Source organism: Capsaspora owczarzaki (genome assembly GCF_000151315.2).
Source record: "Capsaspora owczarzaki ATCC 30864 unplaced genomic scaffold supercont2.8, whole genome shotgun sequence".
Lineage (NCBI taxonomy): Eukaryota > Filasterea > Ministeriida > Capsasporidae > Capsaspora > Capsaspora owczarzaki.
Genome location: NW_011887299.1, coordinates 441,371 through 466,483, shown reverse-complemented (window position 1 = coordinate 466,483; position 25,113 = coordinate 441,371). Strand labels below are relative to the sequence as shown.

At 52.8% G+C, this 25,113-nt stretch overlaps 6 protein-coding genes across 6 annotated transcripts; 4 read left to right on the top strand and 2 right to left on the bottom strand.

The window, feature by feature from the left end:
• Positions 1–753: 753 nt before the first annotated feature.
• On the bottom strand, positions 754–8,128 carry CAOG_05083 (hypothetical protein). The gene is made up of 5 exons (XM_004346718.2): positions 7,077–8,128; positions 5,599–6,224; positions 5,219–5,431; positions 4,953–5,101; positions 754–4,823 (listed from the first exon to the last, which is right to left on the bottom strand). The coding sequence occupies exons 1-5, from the start codon at positions 7,933–7,935 to the stop codon at positions 998–1,000; spliced, it is 5,673 nt and encodes a 1,890-aa protein (XP_004346768.1). The 5' UTR covers positions 7,936–8,128; the 3' UTR covers positions 754–997.
• Positions 8,129–8,438: 310 nt separating this feature from the next.
• Positions 8,439–10,263, top strand: CAOG_05082 (hypothetical protein). The gene is made up of 6 exons (XM_004346717.2): positions 8,439–8,486; positions 8,699–8,779; positions 8,910–9,011; positions 9,234–9,358; positions 9,505–9,840; positions 9,924–10,263. The coding sequence occupies exons 1-6, from the start codon at positions 8,484–8,486 to the stop codon at positions 10,003–10,005; spliced, it is 729 nt and encodes a 242-aa protein (XP_004346767.1). The 5' UTR covers positions 8,439–8,483; the 3' UTR covers positions 10,006–10,263.
• Positions 10,264–10,956: 693 nt separating this feature from the next.
• Positions 10,957–14,010, top strand: CAOG_05081 (hypothetical protein). Its single transcript, XM_004346716.2, has 9 exons — positions 10,957–11,123; positions 11,512–11,658; positions 11,811–11,942; positions 12,131–12,262; positions 12,364–12,492; positions 12,613–12,741; positions 12,819–12,950; positions 13,052–13,180; positions 13,287–14,010. Exons 1-9 carry the CDS (start codon positions 11,024–11,026, stop codon positions 13,850–13,852), a joined length of 1,596 nt encoding a protein of 531 aa, XP_004346766.1. The 5' UTR covers positions 10,957–11,023; the 3' UTR covers positions 13,853–14,010.
• A 55-nt stretch (positions 14,011–14,065) lies between these two features.
• Positions 14,066–15,519, top strand: CAOG_05080 (hypothetical protein). Its single transcript, XM_004346715.2, has 2 exons — positions 14,066–14,284; positions 14,411–15,519. The coding sequence occupies exons 1-2, from the start codon at positions 14,102–14,104 to the stop codon at positions 15,413–15,415; spliced, it is 1,188 nt and encodes a 395-aa protein (XP_004346765.2). The 5' UTR covers positions 14,066–14,101; the 3' UTR covers positions 15,416–15,519.
• Positions 15,434–17,230, bottom strand: CAOG_05079 (rab-like protein 3; the record flags this gene model as incomplete). Its single annotated transcript, XM_004346714.2, has 4 exons — positions 15,434–15,549; positions 15,654–15,793; positions 15,892–16,614; positions 17,225–17,230. 4 exons carry the CDS (start codon positions 17,228–17,230, stop codon positions 15,528–15,530), a joined length of 891 nt encoding a protein of 296 aa, XP_004346764.2. The 3' UTR covers positions 15,434–15,527.
• Positions 17,231–17,519: 289 nt separating this feature from the next.
• Positions 17,520–24,652, top strand: CAOG_05078 (hypothetical protein). Its single transcript, XM_004346713.2, has 10 exons — positions 17,520–17,846; positions 19,071–19,276; positions 19,389–20,956; positions 21,069–21,249; positions 21,348–21,442; positions 21,539–21,871; positions 21,966–22,205; positions 22,294–23,089; positions 23,220–23,511; positions 23,675–24,652. Exons 1-10 carry the CDS (start codon positions 17,608–17,610, stop codon positions 24,483–24,485), a joined length of 4,761 nt encoding a protein of 1,586 aa, XP_004346763.2. The 5' UTR covers positions 17,520–17,607; the 3' UTR covers positions 24,486–24,652.
• The last annotated feature ends 461 nt before the right edge of the window (positions 24,653–25,113 follow it).

Here is a 25,113-nt window from a genome sequence, read left to right as displayed (position 1 = left end):
TTTGATAGCGCAATGCATTGCTGGTTTGTTGCACTTGCTCACCACAAACCCAACACAAGCACAAAACGCGTCTGAAAGCCAACAACAACACGACGCGACGAAATCCAAAGCTCAAAACAGAAAAAAAAAAAAAAAAAAAAAAAAAAAAAAAAACACGGATTGTGTTCCACACTCGATGCTTGCACACTTCTTACTTTTGCTTCAAGCACTATCACCCTCGCTCTGCGCCAATGCAGCTGACCACGCATCCACAGAGCCCATCGACGCATGCAGTGAGGCGACAACAGACAAGAGTTCCCGCTATTTCCCCCATATCCCCGCCTGACCACACAGAATGGATTTTGCGACACGAGACTGCATAAAAAGTGCTTTTTTTTTGCTTTTTTTTTTTTTTTTTTTGCCGTCCTTCCCCCTTTCCTCAGTTCTCACGGCCTCCCGTCCGCGCTGCTGCCACTCTCGCACTCTGGGGGTGGTTGGTCATTGGCTTCAAGAGTCATCACAACGATGGAGCAAACGTCGCACCCCGAGGAACAGCGCAAAACCAAAAAGCATCCCACAGTTCAAGGGAGGAAGAAAGTAAGGAACACTTACAATAAACGAAAAAAAAAAAAAAAAAAAAAAAAAGATGAGTGATTCACAATGCAAAACTCAATGAAAAAAAAGTCATGCATTGCACTCGAGTCTGAATTGCTTGGATGAGCCCTCGCATCAGAAATCACGCCCAATAATGATACGATAATACAGGGGTAAATGGAACAATTGGCTGTAATTCTCGTTCACAAGAAAAAAAAAAAAGGATCAACACAGCAATGGATGAAAAACAACAAAACGTACTCATCGATATGCACCCAGTGCATCAAAACAAGCCCAACAACAGAGCCACAGCAGAGTAACACAAGAGCAGGCAGAAGACAAAACACACAACAAGGAACAAGAGAAGAAAAGGCATTTCAGCCTTCATGAGGACACACCAACAAGCGACAAAACAAACTAAAAATCATCCGTGCAGCATTGGGACTGCAGCACCTGCAGCGTTGCTGCTAGCAAGCGCCACTGCTGGAGGACGAACGCTGGCATTTAGTACGACCGTGGCAATGTTGGTGCTGCGCTCGGCACAGCCGGCAGTGACATGCTTGCAGTTGGACAGGTTGACATGCTGCAAGACGGCGCAGTTCTCGTTGAGGCAGCGAAGCGCGTCGTCGGTGATGGACGAGCAGTTGCGCAGATTCAGCCACTGCAGAGTGACGCGCAACTCGGAGGGGGAGGCGACCAGCGCATCCACGGAAGCGTCGGTGACGGCGCCCGCGCAGCTGGCAAGATCGAGATGCACCAGCGCCTTGCAGTGACGAGCGAGATGGGACAGCGCGGCTTCTGTGAGGCCAAAGCAGAACGACATGTCGAGGTGTTGAAGCTGCGGGCACCCAGCAGCAATGTCGGCCACCGTTTGGTCGTCGAGAGCAAACAAGTCGGAGAGAATCAGCTTGGTCAAGCGCAGGGCTGGCGTCACACGCAGCGGCGCAAAGGCCTCCTTGGTCAGACGCGTGCAGCGTTGCAAATTCAAGTGCTGCAAGGTGTTGGAGCACGTGCCAAGCACCTCCACCATTGCCGCATCTGAAATGTTCTTGCAGTACGAGAGCTCGAGCCAACGAATGGTGGAGCAGCTGGCGGTCAGCTGAATCAGCGAATCGTCCGTGATTTTGCGGCAGTTGCTAATATCCAAGTACTGAATGTTCGGGCAGTGCGAGCCAAGCAGAATCAAGCTTTCGGTCGTAATGTCCCAGCAGCTGAACAAGGACAGATACTCGAGCTTTGGGCATCGCTCTACAACAATCCTGAGGCCATTATCCGTAATCAGCCAACAGTTGTGGAGCGATAGCTTCCGCACAGAGTCCCCGAGCTTCTCGGTAAGATTGTCAAGCACGGTGTCGGTGACCTTCTTGTGCACGGACGACAGGTCGATGGTGGACACAACTTCGGGCGCGAAGGCAAGGCGATGCCACATTTGACACACTCTGCTCACGCGCACAAGATCCGGAAAGTCCAGCCACGAGAAAATGCGCATGGTGACGGTGACGGGCAGCTCGACAATGTTGGAAACGGTCAGTCCGCTGTCTGCTGCGGCACGGCGCTCTTGCTCGGCAAGGAAGGCCTTGCGCACATCGTCAGGCAAGGTGCGCGATCGAGATTCGTCTTGCGGAATATCCGTCATGACGGTCGGGAGCCAAACAGCGACACTTGCTCTGCGGCGACCAACCGACTGGGCAACCAGACGATCAACAGCCGGATTGCTCATCGTTGTTGGAGCAGATGTGCCTGGGGCGGCGGCTGTTGAGGTGGTGCCCCAGCCTCCGGCACCGAAATTGGCGAACGGATTGACAGCAGGGCCGTCATCATCATCATCGTCGTCGTCGTCGGCATCGTCGTCTTCGTCTTCTTCATCGCTGTTTTCCTGGCTCGTAACTTCAGCAGTGGAAGTCGCCCCATCCGAGCCATCCTCGTCCACAGTTTCAGGCTCGGACATTTTGCCAAGCAGATGCGGCGGCAAGGAAGGGGCAAACCCACCTCGATGTCGGGAAGCAGACATCATGCCCGATGCAGCTGCTGCCGCTGCTGCTGCAGCTGCCGCGGCGGCGGCATTGGCATCATACGCGACCTCATCAACGGATGAAGATGGTGCGACCACTTCGTCAGTGACGGGCGTGCTTTCCACAGTGATTGTAGGGGTCACCACAGGACTCGTCGGCGCAGGCAACACGGCCAGCTTTGGAGAGGACTCTTTCAGGCTGGACGACTGGTGCGGAAGGCCGCGAGCGGGCACAGGGACAGCAAGATCGGCGGCACCCTGCTGGCTGTCGAGATGAAACTCTGAAACGACAACATTTCCACTCGGCGGGGCCAGTGCAGGCGATAGATGCGGGGATAGGAGCTGAGGAGATTGCGGCGACCCGGTCTGGCGCAGGTCAACGCTGGAGCTCTTTGCCAACGTTGAGCGGCTGTTTTGGCGAGACGGATGGGACGAAGAACTGGGGGACAAATTGCGCGGCGACCCTTCCTGGTTGGGCGATTGGGATGCCTGGCCCATCATGGACGCACGTTTGCGCAGCTCGTTGGAATTCTCGTCTGCCGACTCCTTGAGAGAGGCAAGGTCGGCAGATGGCGTGCGACGATGCGTGCGACGGTGGTAGTTGGAGGTAGGCGAAGCCATGGCCTCCAGCTGCAGCGTGTCCAAACCCGTTGAGCTGGCGGTCGGGCTGCGGGTCGCGCTTCCCGGTGTTCCCGACATCGAGGTCGCCAACGGCGAGCCACCGGCTGCCATGGCAGTGAGACGGCGACTCATGTCCTCCATGGAGAAGGCCTTGCGAGGTGGTGCAAAGGGGCCAGCAACTGGGCGGTACTGCGACAAATCGACCGGCTCGGCGGGTCCTACGGTGGCAGGAGCTCCAGCAGCAGTCGTACCGGCAGCAGCGGCGATGGCGGCGGCAGCGGCGGCGGCAGCAGCAGATGTGTTTAGAGCACTATTGCTCGCCGATGCGAATGGGAACGCCGAGGTCGACGAGTGATGAGGTACTGGTGACTCGATGACTTGATGGGGGCGCAAGTCAGGATTGTTGCCAAAGCGGGGCATGGCGGACAGTGACGCTGCGGCAAGATGCGACGTGGCCTGTCGAGACAGCTCTGCTTGGTTGTTCTCGTCCTGCTGAAGCAAAAGCTGCTCCAGCTGTGCGTGGGTCATTGGCTGGCCGTCGGCCGTGGCATCAAAGGATTGGTGCTGTGCCATTGCAGAGAAGCTCCGACGATTGGCCATGGTCAGAATGGTGGGCGGGAACACAACACCTCCAGGGGACATTTCGCGAGCTTCCGTCGCCGTAATGTCTCGAAGCGAGGGCATCGATACAGAGGCGGCCATGCTGCCCAGACCCAGCCCTTGGCTGAAGCCCAGCGATGATGAAAGTTTGGATGCCAGCCCCGAGCCAGGCGAAGGGCCGTTGGCGTTGGCGAGGTTGAGCACTGAACCAGCAGTTGGAGGTGAGGAGATACCACCCCCGAGTTGAGAGGCCGCCGGATCACTGGCAGGAAGCAGCAAAATGTCGGAAATGTTGGTAATCGACGTACTACGCTGAGCCGGTGGCGAGAAAATGGGACGGGCCTGCTGAGCGAGCTGCTGCTGCGACTGCAGGTAGCTGGGCCGGTCCTTCTCAGAGAAGCTGCGCCGCCCGCTGACCGCGAACGCAAGGGTGGTGTTTTGATTTTGCAGCGAGTTGTTGGGCGATCCGTTCGTGCTGTTGGTAGAGGTGACTGGAGCTGAAATCGCACGAGCATTGGACGAGCCAAACGAGCCAACTTGCAACTTGGGCAGCTGGTTCAGGAGGCCATTGTGGTGGACGAGATGCGACAGCTGGTGAGATGGCTGCTGCTGTTGCTGCTGCTGCTGGAGTTGCGGAGCTAGCCCGCTGTTGGCCAGATTGGCGGTACTGCTATTGTTGGGTGGCGTACCGCCAGAGAGCAATGGCGATCGCGAGCCGGGCGAGCCACGCTGCGACACAGGGGCGCTCATGCTGCCCGGACTGCCTGTCATGGGAGCGGACGCACCGAGCAATGGAGTGGAAAAGAGCACCGTGCCCACTCCAGTTGCTGAGGTTTGCGCGGTTGTTGGTTGCCGCGGCGACCCGTTACCCACGGCGGTGGTGGCGTCCGAGTTTGCACCAAATTTGCGCGATGGTACTGGAGATGGGGCAGGAGTTTGAACCGGAGACTTTCGATCGGGCGATCGAGAGGGAGACGCAGCCGTCTCGAGCTGTTTTGCTCGCAGCCAGTCGCGATACCTGTTTTGAGGTAGAGGAGGGAGGGAGAAGTCGGATTGTGAGCTACTATTCTTGGCAACAAAACGGGCGAGGAACAACGAGAGACTCCCAACTCTTGCACAAAGACATGAAATATCAAAACGTCCGTACCTTCGGTTGGAGATCTTTTCAATCCGCTCCTTCATCTCGGGATACAGGGGAGCAAGATCGTTCATGTCCGCTTTGCTCAAGGAAAACGTTTCAATGTCCTCTCGCGCAACGGCTGTCGTAAAGCGAGTGGTGTTGTACAAGACGGCAATCTGTCGAAACAAAGAAATAGGAATTTTTGTTTAAAAAAAAAACAAGAATCAAAAAAGAGGCGCTCAGTCCCCCTTGAGTGTGGCAGGAAATAGTTTGGCCAGGTGAGGATGACTTACTTCGCCAAAGAAGCTGCCAGGCATCAAAATCTCAAACTCCACTTCGTCGTCGCGGCCAAAAACGGACACCGAGCCGCTCAGAAGGAAGAAAATCTCATCGCCAGGTTCGTTGTAGTGGAAGATAATCGAGGTTGCTGGGAAGGTACGAGGGCGGACGCGCGCGGCTGCCATTCGAACAAAACCAGCGTCGCAGTGTGCGAACATTGGGATTTGCTGTTGGTGTCAAGATTGGGTTCAAAAACCAAACAAACAGACAAAACAAGAAAACCCGTTCCGACAAACAAAAAAAAAAAAAAAAACAAAGAGAAACCAAACGAAATGAAAAAAACCAAATCCGACAAAACAACAACACAAAAAACCACTCATCACCACTAGCTTACCCGAACAAGAGCTTCATTGGCCCGTAATAGCTCTTCGAGATCGTCAAACGACGCTTGTTTGGAGTGACCACCTTCCGCTCGCATGAGCGCAGCAGCGGTCGTAGTGCTGAATGCCGGTGCCACGGTACTGGCGATAGCGGGCGGTGCGCTGTCAGCGGCCGCGCTGTCGGCTGTGGGCGCCAAGACCGGCGACGCTTGGACGCGACCTCTCACCATCGAGAAGCGACTCTGCGCCTCCATTTCAATCTGGGCGCGCATCTCGGGAAATTCTTGAAACACCTCCGAGACCTTGTCGTGTGTGATTGCAAACAGAATGCAAGGCGTCAAGGCGCGCACGGTAGCTGTGCGCGGGACGCCAAACAGCAGGCCAATTTCACCAAAAAACTTGCCCTCGCCAAGGGTCGCGGCCACTGTCTCTCTGTCGGCAGAAATGATCTCCACAACGCCCTTGTAGATGAAAAACATGGCGCGCCCGCTGTCGCCAAAGCTGATAATCACGTCGCTCGCTTTGTACAGGCGCGGCTTCATGGTCTCGACTAGCCGCTCCAAAAAGGCATTGGACGAGCTGTGGAAGAGCGGCGATTCCTTCAGCTGCAACGACAAGAGCCGGACTGGCGACGAGACATCTGCCGAGCGTGTTTCAGAACAAGAGAAGCGAGAGCAACATGTGAGCAAGGAGCCGAGTCAGTCAACCCAATCCAATCCAACAGTCCAACGCGGCGCTCTCTTCACAAACAGCACCGTCACGATTGCATCGAGCATGGTGAACGCAATGTTGAAATGTTCGGTTTGCATCGCTTTTAGGCGGCAATTCGTCATGCAAAAAACGCCAAATCGCTCCGCGCGCACACACACACAACGAGCATGTCGCGCACAACACTCCCCGACTCACAGTTGCTTCCAGAGCAAAAATTCCCCGACAACTCGATGTCGTCAAACACATTGTCACGCCAAAAAAAAAAAAAAAAAAAAAAATTCTCGGACTGCGTTTCGCAGAGGGGTTTTTTTTTTTTTTTTTTTGAAAAGAAAGAGCGGCAGCTATCTGTTGCGCTCAGCAAGCAAGGGTCTCCGCAGTTCCTCTTTCCCACTACAACTTTGCTCTCCCTACCATGCATTTGCATTGCGCCATGCCATTGCGTTGGGAATGATCAACAAAACAAGCAAAGTGTTCGCGACCCTTCTTTTTTTTTTTTTTTTTTTTTTTGGTTGATACATTCTATTCGAACTCCGTCGCTTTTTTTTTTTTTTTTTTTTTTTTTTTTGTTTCCTCTTCCATCGTTTGCGTTTGTTCAGAGCGTTTCTCAGCAGACTTCGCGCCTGTTGGTGAACATCGCTTGTTGTGCACAAAATCGCAAGAACTCGCCCTTCCCCCTTCACCGTCCTCCTCCTCCTCCTCCTCCTCCTCCTGGCAATGTTGAAACACGGCCATTATAAAAAAAAAAAAAAAAAAAAAAAAAAAAGCCGAGTGGAGTTGTTACCTTCGCCAGACTCAGATGCTGCGGCTGCGGCGGCGGCTGCTGAGGTCGAGCCAAAACTGCTGGCGCGGGAGCGACTGGCAGTGGAAGTGGCTGGAGTAGTGTGGGCGCTGTTGCCGGCGGCAGAGGAAGCGGTGGCCGACGCGGTAGTCACGGCGCCACCAGAGAGGAGGCTGCGACCGGCGCTGCCCGACGACGACAACGACGACGGGGTGCTGAACAGCGCGGGTGGCATGGAAGCCATGAGGCTGCGCGGCGACAGTGGTGGCGGGTACGATGCAGAGGACGACAGCGACGACGACGACGAGGCCAAGAGCGACGATGTGAGGGGGCTGCCAAACACTTGCGGCTCGGCAGACGAGCTGGTGCCCGTGCTGGGGCTGCCGGCAGAATTGGGTGCGCTCGGCACACTGGCAGCAGGGCCGAGCTGGCTCGCCAGGCGTCGGCGCGTTGTGGGCGAAGGCAGCGGCGACGCCAAGTTGAGCGCAGCGTTGCGACTGGGAATGGCACTCGCACTACCAACACCAGCGGCGTTGCTGCCTCCGAGCGGCGCAGCGACACCCGCGGCGGCAGCAGTGATGGTGGCGTGTCCTGCGACCAAAGACGAGGAGGACGACGAGGACGACGACGACGAGGTGGACAAAGTGGACGAGGTGGACGAGGACGTTGTGAGGATGTGTTGTTGCTGATGCTGCTGGTGCGATGCTGGCCGTGCTGCTGTTGCCGCAGAGTCCAGCTTGAGGGGCTCTGGAACATGACCCTTGCGATGGTGCACCTCCAAGCCAGCAGCCATCGACCGCAACGAGGACGGCGAAGGAGGCGTTGCAGGCTCCGTCCGTGTCTGCGCGCCGCCTCCAGACATTGACAGCGGGGGAGAAGAGGGATGGTTTTGTTGGACGAACGGCAGAAAGAGACGCGAGGGCAGATCAGACAACGACCACCAAGAATGAATCCAAAGAACACGAAGCAGGGGGGGGAGGTAAGGGTTGAAAGGGGGTCGCTGTGTTGCACAGGCAAATAACAACGAGAAAACGGGCAAAAAAAAATACAAAAATAAAAAAATGAGACTGAGAACTCAAACAAGCGAAACGGGGAATGAGTGGCCTGGGTGGCACAGACAGATGACCGAGACAGGCGATGATGATGCTGTACTGTTTGCAGGGAGCTGGTGGGTGGCCAGTGGGGAGGGCGGCCGTTCGAGAGTTCGCAGTGAAGTTCGATCGAGGCTCTCCCCAGTCCTACTCAAAGTCGCCATGCTACACACATGTACGCATTCAAAACAAGTTTATAAGCATTAATTACGCGTAACCCCAAGCAAAAAAAAAAAGTGTACATCAGAAATTGGCTGAGTTTGCATTAGAGCAGTCTTTTTTTTTTTTTTGGTTTTTTTTTTTTTTGTCTCGTCCACCAATGGTGAGTTCTATGCGTTTTAACATCTCGCTTTGCTTGCTGCGTTGTCATTGCCGTGACCTACTTGCTTCCATAGTACTCGGCCCGCAGCTTGTTCGGCAACCATGCAACTTGAAACTCTTCGTGTGCAGGCAACTAACAAACTTTTTTGCGATTTTTTTTTTCCCTTTGTCCTTGGTCGTTTTGCTCGCTGGGTCTCTCCACACCACGCTCAGGCATACAACACAAGCCCAGGCGCAGGATACATGCAGCAGCAGGCCGGATCTCCCCACGGCGATGGCCAGGATAAGGGCAATGTAAGCAAAGCAAATGGTCGAAACGAGCAGGAAAGAAAAAAAAAGCGCGGGAAAACACACTCATGGCAAACATCTTTCGCGTTCATGTCGCGCAACTTGGCTCACCGTGATACGATACGCCTTGCTACAGGCACGTGCGAAGGGCATCACCTCATGCACAATCCGTCAAATATTGCAAATGGCACCGTCTCAAGGCAACAACTGGCGCATGGACGGCGCTGAATTCGCTGTGGTGCGTTCCCGCCAAATTCCATTTTTTGCCGCCAAACTTTTTTTTTTCTTTTTTTCTTTGCTTTGCTTTTTTTTTTTTTTTTTTTTTCGAATCGTCCTCGTTGTCCTGTGGCCATGTCCACCTTTTCATCTCTGATTCCCTTCTGAACTTGTGCATGTCGCCACGCACTTATGCTTTGCCTCCGGGTGACTCGACTTTTTTTTTTTTTTTTTTTTGGCATAGGTCAAAATCGTGGGCGTCATTCGCAGTGTGCAGGAAGTCACCTCGCACCGAACCTATCTCATCGAGGATGGTACCTCTCAAATCACGGCCAAGGCATTTGGACCCGTGAACAACGCAGACCTCCGGTGCGTCCAAAGACTAAAGTTTTTTTTTGGTTTGTTGTTTTTTGCACGCTCCAAACAAAGCGCATCGTCACCCAGTCTCTTCTCTTTTCTCACTGTGCTGTCTCTGTTTTGTTTTTGGTGTCATTCTTACTTGCTCACACACACAGCGAGGGCGTCTACGCTCGCATCACTGGTCCCGTGCGCGAATTCCAAAACGTTCGCTCCATCCACCCTGCCACCCTCCACCCCATCACCAACTTTGACGAAATCACCCACCACAGCTTGGAAGCAATCCTCACGCACCTGCAGCGGACCAAGGGCTCGTTGCAAGACCGAGCTGGCGGCGCTGGACAGCCTGCGAGCTCGCTCCTCCGCTCCCACGCACAGACCGGCGATCTCTCCTCGCTCGCGACGCAGCTCGTGACCTTGATTGGCAGCTCTCCCGATATCTCGTTTGATGATATTCGCGACCAGTTCCCGAATGCCACCCCGGATCAACTTCGGTAAGCAACTTTGCAACTCTTACTTGGTTTCACGCTTTTATTGCCTGTGTACTGACCTGCATTTGTTGTTGCAATCAATCCAGAAATGTCCTGACGGACCTGACGAATGAAGGACACGTATACACGACCCACGATGACGATCATTTCAAGTTGACCTCGGGTTAAAGCGAGGGGTGACTCTTTGTCGCGCTGCTTCGAATTGCCTTGACGAAATGATCCAATGCTCATGCGTATCATCTGCCTGCATGGGTGTGTTATTGGCTGGCTGGTGTCTCTCTGTGCGGGTGCTGCTTTTGTGTGTTTTGTGTGTTTGTTCTGTGAACTTGTTTTCTCTGGAATGAGTTTCTCGTGCGTGTAGCTGCTCTCTTTGGACGTTTGACTGTTTGAAATACAAGAATGTTGGAATGCTTTGTCATTTTCTTGCACAACAATGGATATCAGGACGATACTGGGGCACAAGAGTGCCAGGCTCGCAAGCACACAAAAGGTCACAAAGAACCCGCCAACCTGGCCAGAACTCCCAACCAAATCGCGCCCTTTTAAACATTGTCAGTTGATAAATATGTTTTTGCAAGCCAGAAACCACCGAACGAAGGAATGGGGTGAGATGTTCGACCAACAATTCGGTTCGCGATTTGGGTGAAAATTGTTCTCCAGGTTTTCGGCGCTTCCCTCCTACAAACTGGCACCACATTTGCACTATTATTAAAATTGAACAATTACACGTTAATTTCGTGTGTTGTCTTGATTTTCCTTGAGATTTGAGCACTCCGGATTCTAAACGCAACTTTGCTACGCTCTGTCAGGTATTACAATCAAACCCGCCAAAATGACTTGCTGCCGCGCTTCTTTGTTCAAACCAAAATATCCCACAAAACAGCCCGCTGCACCTCCCCACTCATTGAAAAAACATCAAGTGCATATCGAGTGAGACTCTGGATCACACGGGCTGGATTCTTTCTGAGCTGTTGACCACAAAACGACGATGACAAGTCCAACCGGACGTCATTTTGGTGCTTTTGAGCTGTGTTTTGCCCTTGTATGGTCCTTTCCGTCAAACTAAAACCCTTCTACCATTCATACAAATTTATTTTGTACCTCAGTTTTCATTTTTGACCGTCATCTCGCAAACCGTCCTTTGAATCGAGTCAAACCAAGAAAAAAAAAAAAAAGCCCCGCGAAAATGCTCGAGATTGGGGAAGTCATTCGCCGGCTCAAGCAAGAGCCTGTTGGACCAGGGACAAGCACGCTTCTCGAACTCCTGCTGCAGATGACTGAAAATGGTACGTTGCTGATTCCACCTCATCTGTTCTGCGTGGGGAGACGCGGGGACGACGGGTGGCTGGGCGAGATTTTGCCGTTCGCAGAATCTCCCGCGGTCGAGTGATCGCAGCCCGCCGCCAAAGCCAAGGGAACCAATCTCGTTCCATTTCCATCACAAGCAGTGCGCTGATGCAGCATCGAGAGAGAGAGAGAGTCAATCACTGGGTGGGATTGCGCCAGCGCACACAACCAGGAGACGACGTCGTTGTTTGATGACCAACCAAATTATTTCCCATGACACCCGGCTTTTTTTTTTTTGTTCTTTTCCCCCCACGACTCACCTGTTTGCGTCGTCCTTGACACACACACACACACACACACACTCTCTCTCTCTCTCTACTACTGCAGATTCAACCAGCAGCATACAACGGCGATCGGATGCGGGCACGCTGGGCGCCGTGGAGCGCATCATTGCGATTGCGGGCGAGCCAAACACCGACAGTAGGACGGCCAGCCTGTGCCTTGCGACGCTGCGATACGTGACGAAAGGCCACAGTAAGTCAACGACCATGTGTCCTCCCCACCGATGAGGCTTTACGTCGGTGGTTGGCGTCGCAGTTGCTCTGCTGCTCTGGCTGGGTTTTGTTTGTTTGCGGTCCCAAATTTTTCAATTCACTCACCGTTCCATTCAATTCTCTGAACGGCAGCCAAGAACATTGTTATTGCCACATCGCATGGCGCCATCGAGCTGGCCATCGAGTTGATGAAGCGGTACCCTCACGAAGCGGACATCCAGCGCTTTGCCTGCATGACTTTCCGGTCGCTCACCTTCCAACATGGTAAAAGAAGAACGAGGACACATCGAACGTGATGGATTCTATTTTGCGCTTTTTGGCTTTGTTGGCCCAATTTTGTTTTTGTGTTTATTTTGTTTTTCTGTTGCTGCATTTGGCACGACTGACATGTGGTCTCATGAAACGCTGTGGGTTGAACTTTCCCCCCCCCCCGCCTCCAACGCAACAAACAGCGGACAATCAGCGGCTTTTGATGGACTGCGGCGGAATCAATCTGGTCGTTCAAGCGATGCGCACGCATGCATCCAACTCGCTCGTGCAAGCTGCCGGCTGCATGGCTATCCAGAACGCGACCTGGCTCGTTGGTACGTGGCATTGTTCGTGTCATTGTTCGTGTTTGCGGGAGAGGTGAAAGGGGTGTGCGCGAGCGTTTTGGTTGACTCGCATTTCGCTTTGTCCCAAACAGCCGACAACCGGGTCCATCTGGAGCGCACCGGTGCCATTCCTCTAATATTCGCTGCCATGCGGAGATTCAACAACGATCCGGAAGTATTGCGCTGGGGCTGTGGCGCGCTCCAAAATCTAGCTTGCGCAGGTTTGTGTTTGTTTGTTGTTTGTTTCGTTTTTTTTTTCAACTTTCTTTGGAGCTTTTGTCAAGCGACGACATTGTGAAAAACCCTCGTCCTTATTCTCGAGGCCTGACTTGAACTTGCAGACCCTTGCTCAACGCGTCTCATTGCGTTGGGAGCGCTGGAACTTGTCACAACTGTCATGCGCGACTTCCCTCGAGATTCTCAAATTCAAGGCTATGCCCTCGGTATCTGTCGAAATCTGTCCTACTTGGGTACGAGCGCTTTGCAAGGAAGGTGCACACGAATGTTACTTGTCTTGGACTCATTGGATTGCGTATTTGTGGAGTAGAGGGCAATCGCGAAGTTGTCGGCGCAAGCTCTGTGGTGCCGCTGGCGCTCGGTATCGTCCTCGCCAATCCTCAAAACACAGATGTCGCCTTCAACGTTTGCTCGTTCTTCATCAACATGCTTGTTGGAATTCGTGAGTGACCGTTTACTGGGTTTGTTTTTTGTTTGACATGCTCGTCTCTGACTCTTCATTGTTTTCTCCGTCCACTGCTCTCGTCTGCGTATCACGTTCAGCTGTCAATGTGCAGCGAGTTCTTGCCATCCCCAACCTGCTGGATAGTCTCTTCCGCATCAAAGAGCTGTTTGCCCACCTGCCCCAGCTGACTGATAAGCTTGCACAAATATTTGACCTTCTCGGCGGAGGTATGAGGAGTCACGTTGACCCTCTTTTTGTGTGCAGTGAATGGGGAGGGGGGGGATGATAGCCTCACCAATATTCACTTACCTTTGTGTGTCTTTCAATTGACAGACCGTCCGTTCATTGCTCCTGCGCTTTCCATGCCAGTGCCAAGCCTTTTTGAACTGACGGCGCGCGTTGTCCTGCATCACGACTTGTGTAGCGCTCTCGAGCTTGCACGGGCAAGGTTGACGCCGCGCACCACCCAGCAGCAGCAGCAGCAGCAGCAGCAGCAGCCGCAGCAACATGCCGACGCGCGAGTCTCGCAAACGGCGACTGACACGTTGCTAGTATCTCACGCTGCCACCGAAATTCCAGCTGCACCGTCCTCGATGGTCTTGTCCGAATCGACGAACGACCTCATGTCGATGCAGTTGCCCTCAGAGGTCGTGCTATGCCTGGCTGGCGCCCATCGCTGCGACCAGTGCGGGCATCGCTTTCTTCCACCGCTCAATTTGCGCGCTGCCGTCAAAGCGAGTCCACCTCTCACCCGATATAACGGAGTCCGTCGATCAACGAGTTCAGACTGGTTCTTGCTCGAGCTTTGTTCGCCAAAGTGCGTCAAGGCAGCCATGCTTCATGCGGCAGAACAGAAGCCGGCCCTCGTTACGACGACCGACAACTCTGGCGAGCATTGAGGGTTGGTGATTGTACAGTTTTGTTGCTAGATGTGTGTAGGCGTTCTTGTTGAAGATTTTCAGATCTTCGCTCAGTTTCGAGTTGTACAGTGTTATTTTATTTTCTGTTGTTGTTGCTGTTGTTGTTAGTTTGAGTTGACAATCAAATACTACTGTAGATGATTTTTTTGAACTATAAGAAGGCCAAAATCATTCATCCATTCACCAGTCTATTTTATCCCTCATAGTTCAAAGTCCTAGCCGTTTCGCATGAGTGAAGCAACCTTAACCAAAGACGTCACCAGTGACGACACAATGGAGACCGCAGCACAAGCATCTTCAGCACCACCACCGCCACCGCCGCCGCCAGCGCCACCAAAGAACCTTCCTCTGACCAGCGCCACTGTGACGTCGGGGGCTGCACTGCGGGACGTGCTGCGGGAGCGTCGCTTGGTGAGTGATCCTGACATGACGACACACACCGTTGTCGGCGATTTTAGCTGACCTCAGTTTCTGCACGTCTCACCTTCGCGCTTCCCGTTCACTCACGATGATATTACGGAACTAAATATGGCACAGAATGACGATTGGACGGACAATCAGGATGACGACGATGACGCTGCAGATCCAAGCAAGAAGAAGCGTCGTCGAATTCCCTTAGTTGGGTATCTGAGTGCAGCTTCTGCCGCTAATCTGCCGCCACCAGCAGCAGAATCTGCCGCCAATCCGCCGCCCGCAGAAGCAGAAATTGGAAAGCAATATCACTCCAATGCAGACGTCGAACCACCACGACCGCCGCTGCGCGTTGTTTGCATCTCCGACACGCACGGCGAGCACTTTGATTTTTTTAACGGCGGCAGTATTCCAGACGGCGACATTCTGATTCACGCGGGAGACTTTTTCGATCATGTCGCCTACGAGAACATGGATCAAGCATTGAAGGAGCTGAACGAGTTCTTCTCGGCAGTGCCGCACCGCCACAAGGTCTTTGTCGCTGGCAACCATGAGACGTGCTTCCACCGCTACGATACCAAGTACATTCAGAAGCGACTGCAGGAGTCTGGCACTCATTATCTCCACGACTGCAGCGTCGAAATCGAAGGCATCCGCATTTACGGCTCGGCATGGAACCACTGCGTCGGCATGGGCTACGGCGCGAATGCCCAAGAACGTGCAGCCGCTTGGGACCGCATCCCATCGCGCGCGAACAATCCCAAGCCAGTGGACATTGTGGTGACGCACCAGCCTGCATTCAACATTCTAGATTTGGCCCACACCAATTCTGCCAAGTCCAACTTTAACGTCTGCAGTGTTTGCAACAAGAAGCACCCTCGATTTGCACACTGGGGTGACAAGAATCTGCGCCTGGCTCTCTTTGAGCGCGTGCGGCCGTTTGTGTTCCAATCGGGCCACGTCCACGACGACGCTGGCACCATCGAGATGGACGGAGTGCTGGTGGTCAACGCGGCCATGCAGCTTCGACGACGCGCGATTGTCTACGACTTTGTCCCTCCGCCGCCCGCCGTTCCCACGACCACTCAAGCACACGGCAAGCACCACGACAAGCAGTGCGTGATTTGCTAAAGAGGAGCTGTGTGAGTAGCGAAGACCCATTTAATGATGCAAAAATGTTCAGTGAAAATAAAAAAATGAAACAAAAAACAATATGGAAACGATACAAAAACGCAAGCGGGAACTATCTTGATTTCACGTCCATTCTGTCGTTGAGGTTTCAAAGCAAGGCAAAGCAGGGTCGGGAAATTCAGTCGAACAATCACTCTGACTTGTTGGTGGAGCCAAAAAAAGAAAAAAAAAGCCCTACCCTGACAACGCAGCCGGAATGAAACGGCGACGAGTGTCTCGTACGACGGATCCGGCGCGTGGGGCCACAATACGATCAAAGAAGGCCTTGAACATTTGAGCATTCGCCGATCCGGTTGTGAAACATGGCTCGAGGCAGCTCTGCAGCAAGCATCGAGTTCAAGACGAGACGTGAGAACACAACCACCAGCTTCCCGTTTTTTGTTTTGCAGCAACAATGCCTCCCAAAAACCACGTACCACCTCAATCACGGCCTCAGCACCGAGCTCATCTGCCAAGCTGCATCTTCGCTTGGCGCTACGCCCCGCCATTCCGCTGGACGGATTGAAGGTGCCGGATGATTTGGCGGGCTTTGCGTGTTCGCCAGTGATCTGATCGCTCTTGGTCCCGACAATGCTAATCGGGATTTTGAATTCTCCAGCGAGTCTTTCGGCATCGAGATCGAGTCCGGACATGGACCGCACGAGGCTCTTGACAGAGAACCCCGACGACGACGACGACGACGACGACGACGAGGACGAGGACGAGGACGAATTCGGCTGCCCATCATCGTCGGGCAGCCCGCGCGTAATCCCACCGGACGGGGACAACGAGAATCCAAAGCTCGAGGATGCCGTCTGACTCTGACTCGCGGATGCGGTTGACTGCGACGAGTGGGGCTGCGGCGATGACAGGACAGCCGCGCTTGCACCCGCGAGGAACTCTGAGAGCCACCGGCGCAGGTTTGTGTAGGACTTGTTGTTGCTGAGATCGTAGACGAGCACAATGCCCGCAATGTCGTTGGCGGGGTCGTAGAGCAGCTGCCGGGTGCGCTCGTACTTGGCAGCCCCGCCAACGTCCCAAAACTCAATGCAGAACGTCCGTCCGTTGCATTCGTGCAGCTTGACGTCGATGGAGCATCCGACAGTCCACGACGGCGATCGCAGGACCTCGTTGCGACATATCAGGCTCACAAGCGAGGTCTTGCCGACCCCAGAGTCGCCCAGAACCAAGACGCGCACCCGATCGCTCATGGTCCAGTCTCGAACAGCAACAAAAAAAAAAAAAAAAACAAAGAGACTGTCCGCCGCGTGTCTACAGCACTTTGTGTTTCAAACACTCAAGAACAGGAACAATGTTTGTTGATTTTGGAATGGGGTTGATTTTACAGGGGAAGGGGTGAATGGAGAGAGACAACAGGAAAGCGGGGAAAGCGCGGTTTGCAATGGAATTTATTCTGCTGCATGGGCTTCCATGGACGACGCCCCAACGGTCATGATATTGACAATACCTTTGGTGCTTTTGATGCAATGACGAGGCCTCGTTCGTTCGGCAGGTCGATCTATGGAGGGAGGAGGGGTGGCTTTTGTTTTTTGTTGTGTACGTGTCCGGCTTTCCATGGATTGGACACGATGCACTCCTTTCGCACATTCACCACGCCCTGAAACTGGGTTCGGTGCGATAGGCCCGGAGCGAACCGGAGTGGCTATTAGCGGCTTCCGAAAAGGGGCTGGGTCTGTTTGCGACAATGGCGTGTTTTTGAAAAACAACCAAATTGACCAAACCCTTTTTTTTTTCGGCACCACAACAAACAACCATCCTCATACGCCAGCACTTGTCCCTCTGTGCAACGGGGGGTCCCACTCTCGCTGCTCTGTTGGGTGCCAGTCCGCGGACTGGAGAGAGAGAGCGAGAGAGAGCGAGAGCGAGGTGAACCGGGTTGCCAAGGAGCGGTGCCAACAGCCATTGGATTTTTCCTGTGCAAAACGAAAAAACAACAACGCTCAAGCCCAACGTCATAGCAATAATAGCAATTGCCTATTAGTATTTGAACAAAACAAAAAGGGATCGTGTCCACAAACCTCACCTCATTCTTCCTTTTTCCTTTTTTTTTTTTGGTTGGGATCTTGATTCACTGACTCTCTCTCAGTCTCTCATTCCTCTGTTCCTTTTTTTTTTGCAACCCACCAGCAATCATGACTGCTGGGATGCAGCATCAACTCGGGCGTCATGGCACCGCGCCACTGCAGCTGCGTGTCATCATCGTTGGCGTGCTACTTGTTCTCGCCTCCGCATCCTCGACTGTGCAGGCCGCCACCACGGCCGGCGGTGCAGGCAGCTGCCTCTACCACTCGAGCTCGCTCAACTACAACTCGATCGGCGTCGACAAGTTTGTGGACAACTTCCCGACGACCGCCGTCACCATTGAATTCTGGTACGAACAACAAGGACAAAAAAAAAAAAAAAAAAAAAAAAAAAAGTCCCACAAAACGTCACAACAAAATCAAAAAAATCAAAAAAAATCAAAAAAACAATTCACCCTCCCCCACAACTCCATCCCGTCCTCACAGGCGCGCAGAAGAGGGGGGTCGTTGGACAATGCAACCATCGACCACACGCACACATACACACGCACACACGCATACGCACGCGGTTGGTGGTATGGAGAGCGAGAGTGTGTCACAGGGCGTGGATCTCAATTTTGTTCGCAATGCCACACCAATTCGTATTGAGTGGTTAATTGTCCTGCCACCCACCGCATGTAGAGCATTCCGCAGCGAAATGTGTGAGCAGAGGGGTCGGTCTCATCTGCACGATCAGTGTCTGTGGTTGTTTTTGTTGGCTGTCTTTGTTGTGGTGGTTTTTTCAAAGCATCCAAAAAAACCAAAAGACAGAAAGAACCAAAAAGTTGAAAAATCACAAAAAAAAAAACCCCTTAAAAAAAAACCGAGAAAAAAAAATTGGTTGCTAATCAATTCGAATTATTCGCTTTTTGTTTTTGTTTTTTTGTTTTGTTCTCGATTCTCGCTTTTCGAAACGAAACGGTTGCTCGGTCTCGGAAATGAAATGCATCGACAAAAATCAGTGGGAAAAAAGGAAAAGGAAAAGCGAGACCAGCGATTTTGAGAGAAAGCGAGGACACAAAGTGCGAGAGAGCCGTGTCTGTGTCTGTGCGTCTAATTTGAACAAAAACCCCACACCACACCACACCATTCATTCATTCATTCATCGGGCTTCGGGCTTCGGGCCGTGTGGCGAATGGCAGGATTCGAAATTGTCCAAAATGTCATTTGATTGGATGAACTTGTGTGGCCTCCAAATTGCTGGATCCAAAAAAGGGGCCACATGTCCTGACAGATGTGGGCGTTCGCGTCCAGATCCGAAAAGTCATCACCTCACACATATCTCTTTTTCCCTTCATCTCTTTTTCCCTTCATCTCATCATCCCTGTTCCTTCATCTCGTTCAAGTCACACCAAAATTGTCCTGTTTGACAGCTTTTTTCTGTTGTTGCTATTTTCCCCCTTTTCATTCTTGTGGTTTTAGATCGAAAACTCAAATTTTGGCTCAATTTTGGCTTTGGTTTCCATTTTGGTTTTTTTCCCCTCTTTTTTTTTTTTTTTTCTCTTTTTCTCTCTTTTTCCCCTTCAATCCGGCAGGGTGCGTTACCGCAACGACTTCAAGGTCGAAGGCCAGCAACAGTGCGTCATCTCAGTCGCATCGTCACAGGACGATAATGTCGTCACTTGGTCGCGCTTCCTGACCGACTTTCGGCTGTACATTAATCCATTCCTCTCCATCCCGGACGCCGTCGGCCCGATCACTGGCCCTGCGGCAGATTACAATGGCAACTGGCACCACTGGGGTAAAGGAGGAACAAAAAAACACCAAAAAACACTGTCACAGTTCTATGAAACTCACCCACTTGAACATTTTCGCGTTTTCTTTGCTTCTTCCTTTGTTCCCAACTCTCTTAGGCCTCTCATTCAACGTCGCGGACGGTCGCACAATCTTGACCTACGACGGCAACGTCCTGTACAACAACGTGTCGGCGGCGCGCGCGAGTATTCCGCTTCCCAGCACTGTTGCGTTTGTCCTGGGTCAAGACCAGGACGCGTACTATGGCGGATTTGACTCGACGCAGGCTTTCGTTGGCATGATTGACGAGCTCCGCGTGTGGAAGGTGGCGCGTACCCCTGCTCAGCTCGCCGATAACAAGAACTTGCACCTGGACGCAATGGCCACCCCCGACCTTTGGGGTGCCTGGTCGTTCGACGAAGGCAGCGGGCCTCTTGCCTACAACGATGTTGCCATCCCTGGAGGATACAGCGCTCCCTACCATCCCGTCAAACTCGGTGGATTCTCTACGAGTGCTGCCAGCGGTTGCGACGGCGACGATGCCACCTCGCGCACTCCCCTGTGGGCAGATTCCACCGCTCCAGTGGTCGGGTCGGGCCCAGTTCGCGTCCGAGTCTCCCCGACCATTGCCAAGCCAATCACCCTCGGAGCACACTCCACCCTCGGCTCCTTCACTCTGGCCGTTGGCAGCTACGGAGGCGCCTGCCCCAACCTCCTGCTCTATCGCGATGCAGCTTGCACCAACCTGATTGCCACCTCTGGCGCCGCTGTTGCTTCGTCCACCATTTATGCCAAGTCCTCCGCCGGCTTCTCGGGCTGCGCCTTCTCGTACACTGTCACGGACGCCGACAACACGGCGACCGGCTATGTGAACGTGTCCGTCAACCATGCTCCCACGCCCATCACCCAGACCATTTCGGGTGCCGAAGACTTGTCTGTGCTTCGTGTCGGACTCACAGGCACCGACGTTGATGGCGATCTTACCAGCACGTCGCGCATTACCCAGCTTCCCGCACACGGCTTCCTCTACACGCTCAACAACAATCTGCAGCGAGGGTCGCGCATCACGTCCGTGCCGTTCGTCCTTCCCACTGAGGCCGGCGGTGTCCTCTACTCCGCTCCGCTCAACAGCTACTCGACCGACTTTGACTTCTTCACTTACGACGTGGCTGACATGAATGGTGCTTGGTCCAACTCTTCCGCTACTGTTCGCATCAGCATTTCAGTCGTGGCCGATCTCCCGAAGGCCGTTCCAAACCCGTTCATGGTGACTTATACGGGCGTCGAGTACATGACCGTCCGGGACATTGGCATGAACTCTGTGGTGTCCTGGACTGGCGGCTTTACCATGGAAATGTGGATTTCAATGACCACCGCCCCCACTGGCCAGCCGTACATTTTGATGGGCCCTGCTCTGGCCAGCACCAGCTCCTCTAGCTTCTCGTTCGAGATTGTGAGCGGCTCGCTTTTGGCACTGCGGCATCTTGGATCGGTGGTGGCAGTGCAGACGGTTGGCACCGTCCCGCTGAACGTTTGGTCGCATGTGGCACTGTCGCTCACTGGCTCGTCCGCCAATCTCTATCTCAACGGTAATCTGGTCGGCACCGCCGTATTGGGCTCAACTCTGTCTTCTGTGGCAACCAGTGGCATCAGCATTGGCCAGTATTTTGTCGGCAGCCTTGACGAAGTGAGAAGGCTTTTTGCACTCTTCTGTTTGTTTTTTTCCTGTTTTCTGCCGTTGCGTTTGTCTGACCCAATTTTTGATTCTTTGTATGCGTGCCTTCCTTTGACGTCGACAGATCGCCCTTTGGAACACTTCGTCGCGCATGACAGCCGATTTCTTCCTGCTAGAGAAGGTTTCTAGCACGCGTCGACCCAATCTCGTTGCCGCATGGCCTCTGGACGCTGGTATCGGCATGACTGCTTTGTGCTTTGGCAACTCATACTTTGGCTGCTCGTCTACCGCTTTTTTCGGCAACGGTACGTCGAGCCCACCACAGGCTTTTGTTTGTCGGCTTTCACAGCCTCACTTTGTGGTTGCTTTCCCTCTTGCTCGGTCGCTCTCCTCTTCCTTTCAGGCTCGCTGTCGGCTGCACCTCTGTGGGCGGACAATCCTGGCGCTCTCGTTCCGTCCTTCCCCAATTTCGGCACCGAATTCATCGAGGAAGACACTGTAGGCGCACTGGCTAATTCGATCGTTGATTCTTGGAGCCGTGTCTTGCGTTTTGTTTTTTTTGCTCACGTTACTTTATTTTTCCTTGGCTGGTAGGAGCAAATCATTCGCTTGTCGTCGACGGATGTCGACTCTGAGAGCCTCATTGTTGGCATTGTCGTCACCTCCCTGCCGACAAATGGCAAGCTGTACCAGTACGTTGACAATGGTGGCGGCGCCTACTCCCGTGGACCGCTTCTCGACTCGTACAAATACTGGGTTTCAGAGCAAGAGCCCGCGAAAACGTGGGTTGAGCAGGTGGCGCACCAGCCTGGCGTGACTGTGCTTGGTGTCACCGGCGATACCAGCCTCAAGTTCAGCACACAGTATCTCGGCTCCACCTATGGTGTTCTGGCGCTGGTCGGTGGTCCTTCAGCCTACAATCCTGGCGTAAGCATTTGATCTTTCCCTTTTGTTTTTGTCCATTGTCGGTTGAACGCCTGTTGTGTTCATCTTGTTGCTCCTCCACGCCAATGCACAATAGGTTCCGAACGGTGGCTACGGTGATACTGCTACGGCTTGGTGTCCTTCCACCACTGGAGACTACAACGCGGTGAAAAACAGACCTTGCTTGGTCAACTCCTTCAACACTGTGTCCAACCCATTCAACTTTACCTGTCCCGCCAACCAAGGCAACGAGTATGTCGAAGTTCGCATGGGCGAGTCACTCGTACCCCACAGCTTTGCTGTTTACGAAAACTATTGGCCTGGTGCTACGACAAAGGTGTGTACTGAATTTGACCTGCTGAAAACAACAACAACAACAACAAAATGTCTCACAATCGACCCGACATTTGTTTTGGAATTGGTAGATTTCCGCGCGCCACGAGCCCACCAATACCTGGATTCCAGTGTGGGAGGCGCCTGCGCGCACCGAGCTCTATGACAACCTCGGCAATTACATGGCGGGCTCGTATGTCGTCTTCCAGCCGCAAGCTTGTCAGCCCGCATGGACGGCTGATGTCTACCGCGTAGAGATTGCAACGCACCTGATTCCTGGATGGAATGAAATCGACGCCCTCTCCATGACTGGCGTGCCGCTCGTTCGCGCGGGTGTCGTCAACGATCCGCTTGGTCGCCTGATCTTTGTTCCTGATGCCGACTTTGATGGCGTCGATCAGCTGTCCTTTGCCGCTTCGGACTGTCTGCCGTCCCTTGACCGCCAGACTGCTGATCAGGTGCTGACGCTCAACGTCGTTGGCACGAGCGATGCTCCTGTGCTCACACCCACCAACTTTGATGCGACGGTTGGAAGTGTGCTTGCCATCCCGCTTCCCGTGTACGACCCGGACTCGTCCGACGTTTTGCACTTCAAGTTCAACACGGTGCCTTCCGTCGGAACCCTGTTTGTCACACACAACTTGTCCGACACGACCTTTAACGTCAACTCTACGTCCACCACGACCATCACCGCCGGCACCGTGCTTGTTGCCAGCCCGCAGTCTGCTCGCTCCCTGACCGTGTTTTATTCTCAGGCAGACCAAGGCTGCGTCTCGACACAGTTTGCCTTTACCGTGAGCGACAATGCTTCCCGCGCAACTGCAACTCCGTACGCTCCTGCCGTGCAAGTTGAAATCAACTTTGCCTGTCCGACCGTGAATACCCAAAGTACGGTTGTGCGGCGCGTTGATGTCCTTGGTGGTGGTGGTGGTGTGTGTGTTTTTTCATTTTTCATCAACGCTCACTCTGCTGCTTTGGTCTCCGTTTGTTTGTTTGCGTCGATGATTTATTATTTTAGCTGCATATGCCGATTCGGATGGTGCTCGCTACTTCTTTGTCGTGCTCGCCGCGATCTTCATTTTGATTGCATTTGGCTTTTTGCTGTTCCTGATGCGCAACTGGTCGTCTCGCATCATTGTCGCATCGTCACCGACATTCCTCGCTCTGATTCTGTTCGGCGCGTTGCTTTCGTATGTCTGGATTTTCCTCGCGGCGCCAACTCCGACCGACGCGCTTTGCGCTGCCATGCCTTGGGTTCGCCATCTCGGCTTCTGCTTTGTCTTTGGGGCTCTCTTCTTGAAGACGTATCGGTATGTTTTGTTTTGGTTCAACTTCATTGGCCTTTTTTTTCTTCTTCTAGGTTGGTTGTTTTCTTTCTTTGTCGCGGACTTTTCCTGTTCCTCACGTTGCGTGCTTTTGCTTTTTGCCCCTCCCCCTTTTTTCGACTTCTCTGACTTCGACCTCATGTTGCAGCATTGACCGTATTTTCAACAACGATGCAATCAAGCGCATCCGCATGAAGGACACGGTGCTCTTCCATTACATGTTCCGCATCGTCCTCATGTTTGCACTCTACCTGGCGATCTGGACTGGCATTTCGCGACCCATCTCGGAAGTTCGAGTGGATATCACGTCCGACCAAACCAATCAAGGCGTTTTCGTCACGCAGCAGCTCGTCCCCAGGTGCTCATCCAACTGGTTTGACTCGGCCATCCTGATTGTCGAGCTGATGTTCCTGATCTGGGGTCTGTACCTCGCAATCAAGGTTCGACACACGCCAACGGCATTCAACGAGTCCAAGTACATTGTGGTCGCCGTTTACAACTTTGTGTTTGTGGCAGTCGTGCTCCAAATCATCCTGCAAACCGCCATCAAGGACCGTGACATTGCCTATGTCCTCGAGTCCATCTATGTCATTTTCACCGTGTCGGCTGTCGTTTTGCTCATCTTTGTGCCCAAGGTGTCCCTTGTTCGGAATGGCGGCATTGCCGAAACTCGCGAGTCGTACACGCACACTCACTCGGCCCCGAAGCAGCAGACAATGGACAAGCAAGTCGAGATGATTGACAGGCATCGCAGCACGGGTCACAACAACAGCACCAGTCATCACAGCAACAACGAATCCGACTTGGAAGTCGGCACGACCACAGTTCAACCCGCCCCCAAGACGGACAACATGCTGCGCAGTGAAAACAAGCGTCTCATCCGAGAAGTCGAAAGGCTCAAGCAGGATCTCATGACACTTGGAAATCGTCACTTGGCAACATCCACAGCACAGCGTTAATGCATTTTTATGTTTTTATTGCTGTTTGGGTCTGTACATTTCATTTTTCGTTTTTTTTTTCCCATTGTTTTTTCATTTTTGTTTTTGTTTGTCGGTTTCCTAAAAAATGTCGGTTAGCATGCTTTTCGTTCGTTTCGGTGTGTTCTTGTTGTACAATGGTCAATGTATGGTTTGACAAAATAGAAATATTTCAACGATCGAGGACATGTCCGCTTCTTTTGAATTTGTTCGAAAAGGGGATTACATTTCTCTTAGCCTTTCTGCGAGTTGCAAATGAGATGACGTGAGTCATTCGAAAAAACACAAACACAACAAAGTCATTAAGCGAAAAAAACAAAAAAAAAAAAAAAAAAAAACAAAAACAAAAAACAAAACAAAAACTCAGGTCAGCAAAATCATTCGATATTTTTTTTCTTGTTCGCTTTGCTTCTCTTTCGGTCTTGTTCGCTTGTGAGTTTCTCGGCCTGACAATGCACTCTGTGTCATCGTAGTCCTCACCAACTCTTGTTCCTGCGGATGAGACAAGCATGAGGCATCTGGCTTGCATAGCATTGAGGACATGTTGTTGGGGGTCTTTTTTTTTTTTTTTCTTTTTTTTTTTCGTTTTTTTTGAGCTGGTTCTAAACAT

Coding starts and splice junctions, on each gene's coding strand:
- CAOG_05083 (XM_004346718.2), bottom strand. CDS start 7,935: ATGTCTGGAGGCGGCGCGCAGACACGGACGGAGCCTGCAACGCCTCCT. Junction 6,225..7,076: donor AGCATCTGAGTCTGGCGAAG/GTAACAACTCCA, acceptor CACGCTCGGCAG/ATGTCTCGTCGCCAGTCCGG. Junction 5,102..5,218: donor CTGGCAGCTTCTTTGGCGAA/GTAAGTCATCCT, acceptor TTGTTTCGACAG/ATTGCCGTCTTGTACAACAC.
- CAOG_05082 (XM_004346717.2), top strand. Junction 8,780..8,909: donor ATGGCCAGGATAAGGGCAAT/GTAAGCAAAGCA, acceptor GCCTTGCTACAG/GCACGTGCGAAGGGCATCAC. Junction 9,841..9,923: donor GCCACCCCGGATCAACTTCG/GTAAGCAACTTT, acceptor CAATCAATCCAG/AAATGTCCTGACGGACCTGA.
- CAOG_05081 (XM_004346716.2), top strand. CDS start 11,024: ATGCTCGAGATTGGGGAAGTCATTCGCCGGCTCAAGCAAGAGCCTGTT. Junction 12,493..12,612: donor CCAAAATCTAGCTTGCGCAG/GTTTGTGTTTGT, acceptor TTGAACTTGCAG/ACCCTTGCTCAACGCGTCTC. Junction 12,742..12,818: donor TCGAAATCTGTCCTACTTGG/GTACGAGCGCTT, acceptor TTTGTGGAGTAG/AGGGCAATCGCGAAGTTGTC.
- CAOG_05080 (XM_004346715.2), top strand. CDS start 14,102: ATGAGTGAAGCAACCTTAACCAAAGACGTCACCAGTGACGACACAATG. Junction 14,285..14,410: donor TGCTGCGGGAGCGTCGCTTG/GTGAGTGATCCT, acceptor AATATGGCACAG/AATGACGATTGGACGGACAA.
- CAOG_05078 (XM_004346713.2), top strand. CDS start 17,608: ATGACTGCTGGGATGCAGCATCAACTCGGGCGTCATGGCACCGCGCCA. Junction 17,847..19,070: donor GCCGTCACCATTGAATTCTG/GTACGAACAACA, acceptor TCAATCCGGCAG/GGTGCGTTACCGCAACGACT. Junction 19,277..19,388: donor TGGCAACTGGCACCACTGGG/GTAAAGGAGGAA, acceptor CAACTCTCTTAG/GCCTCTCATTCAACGTCGCG.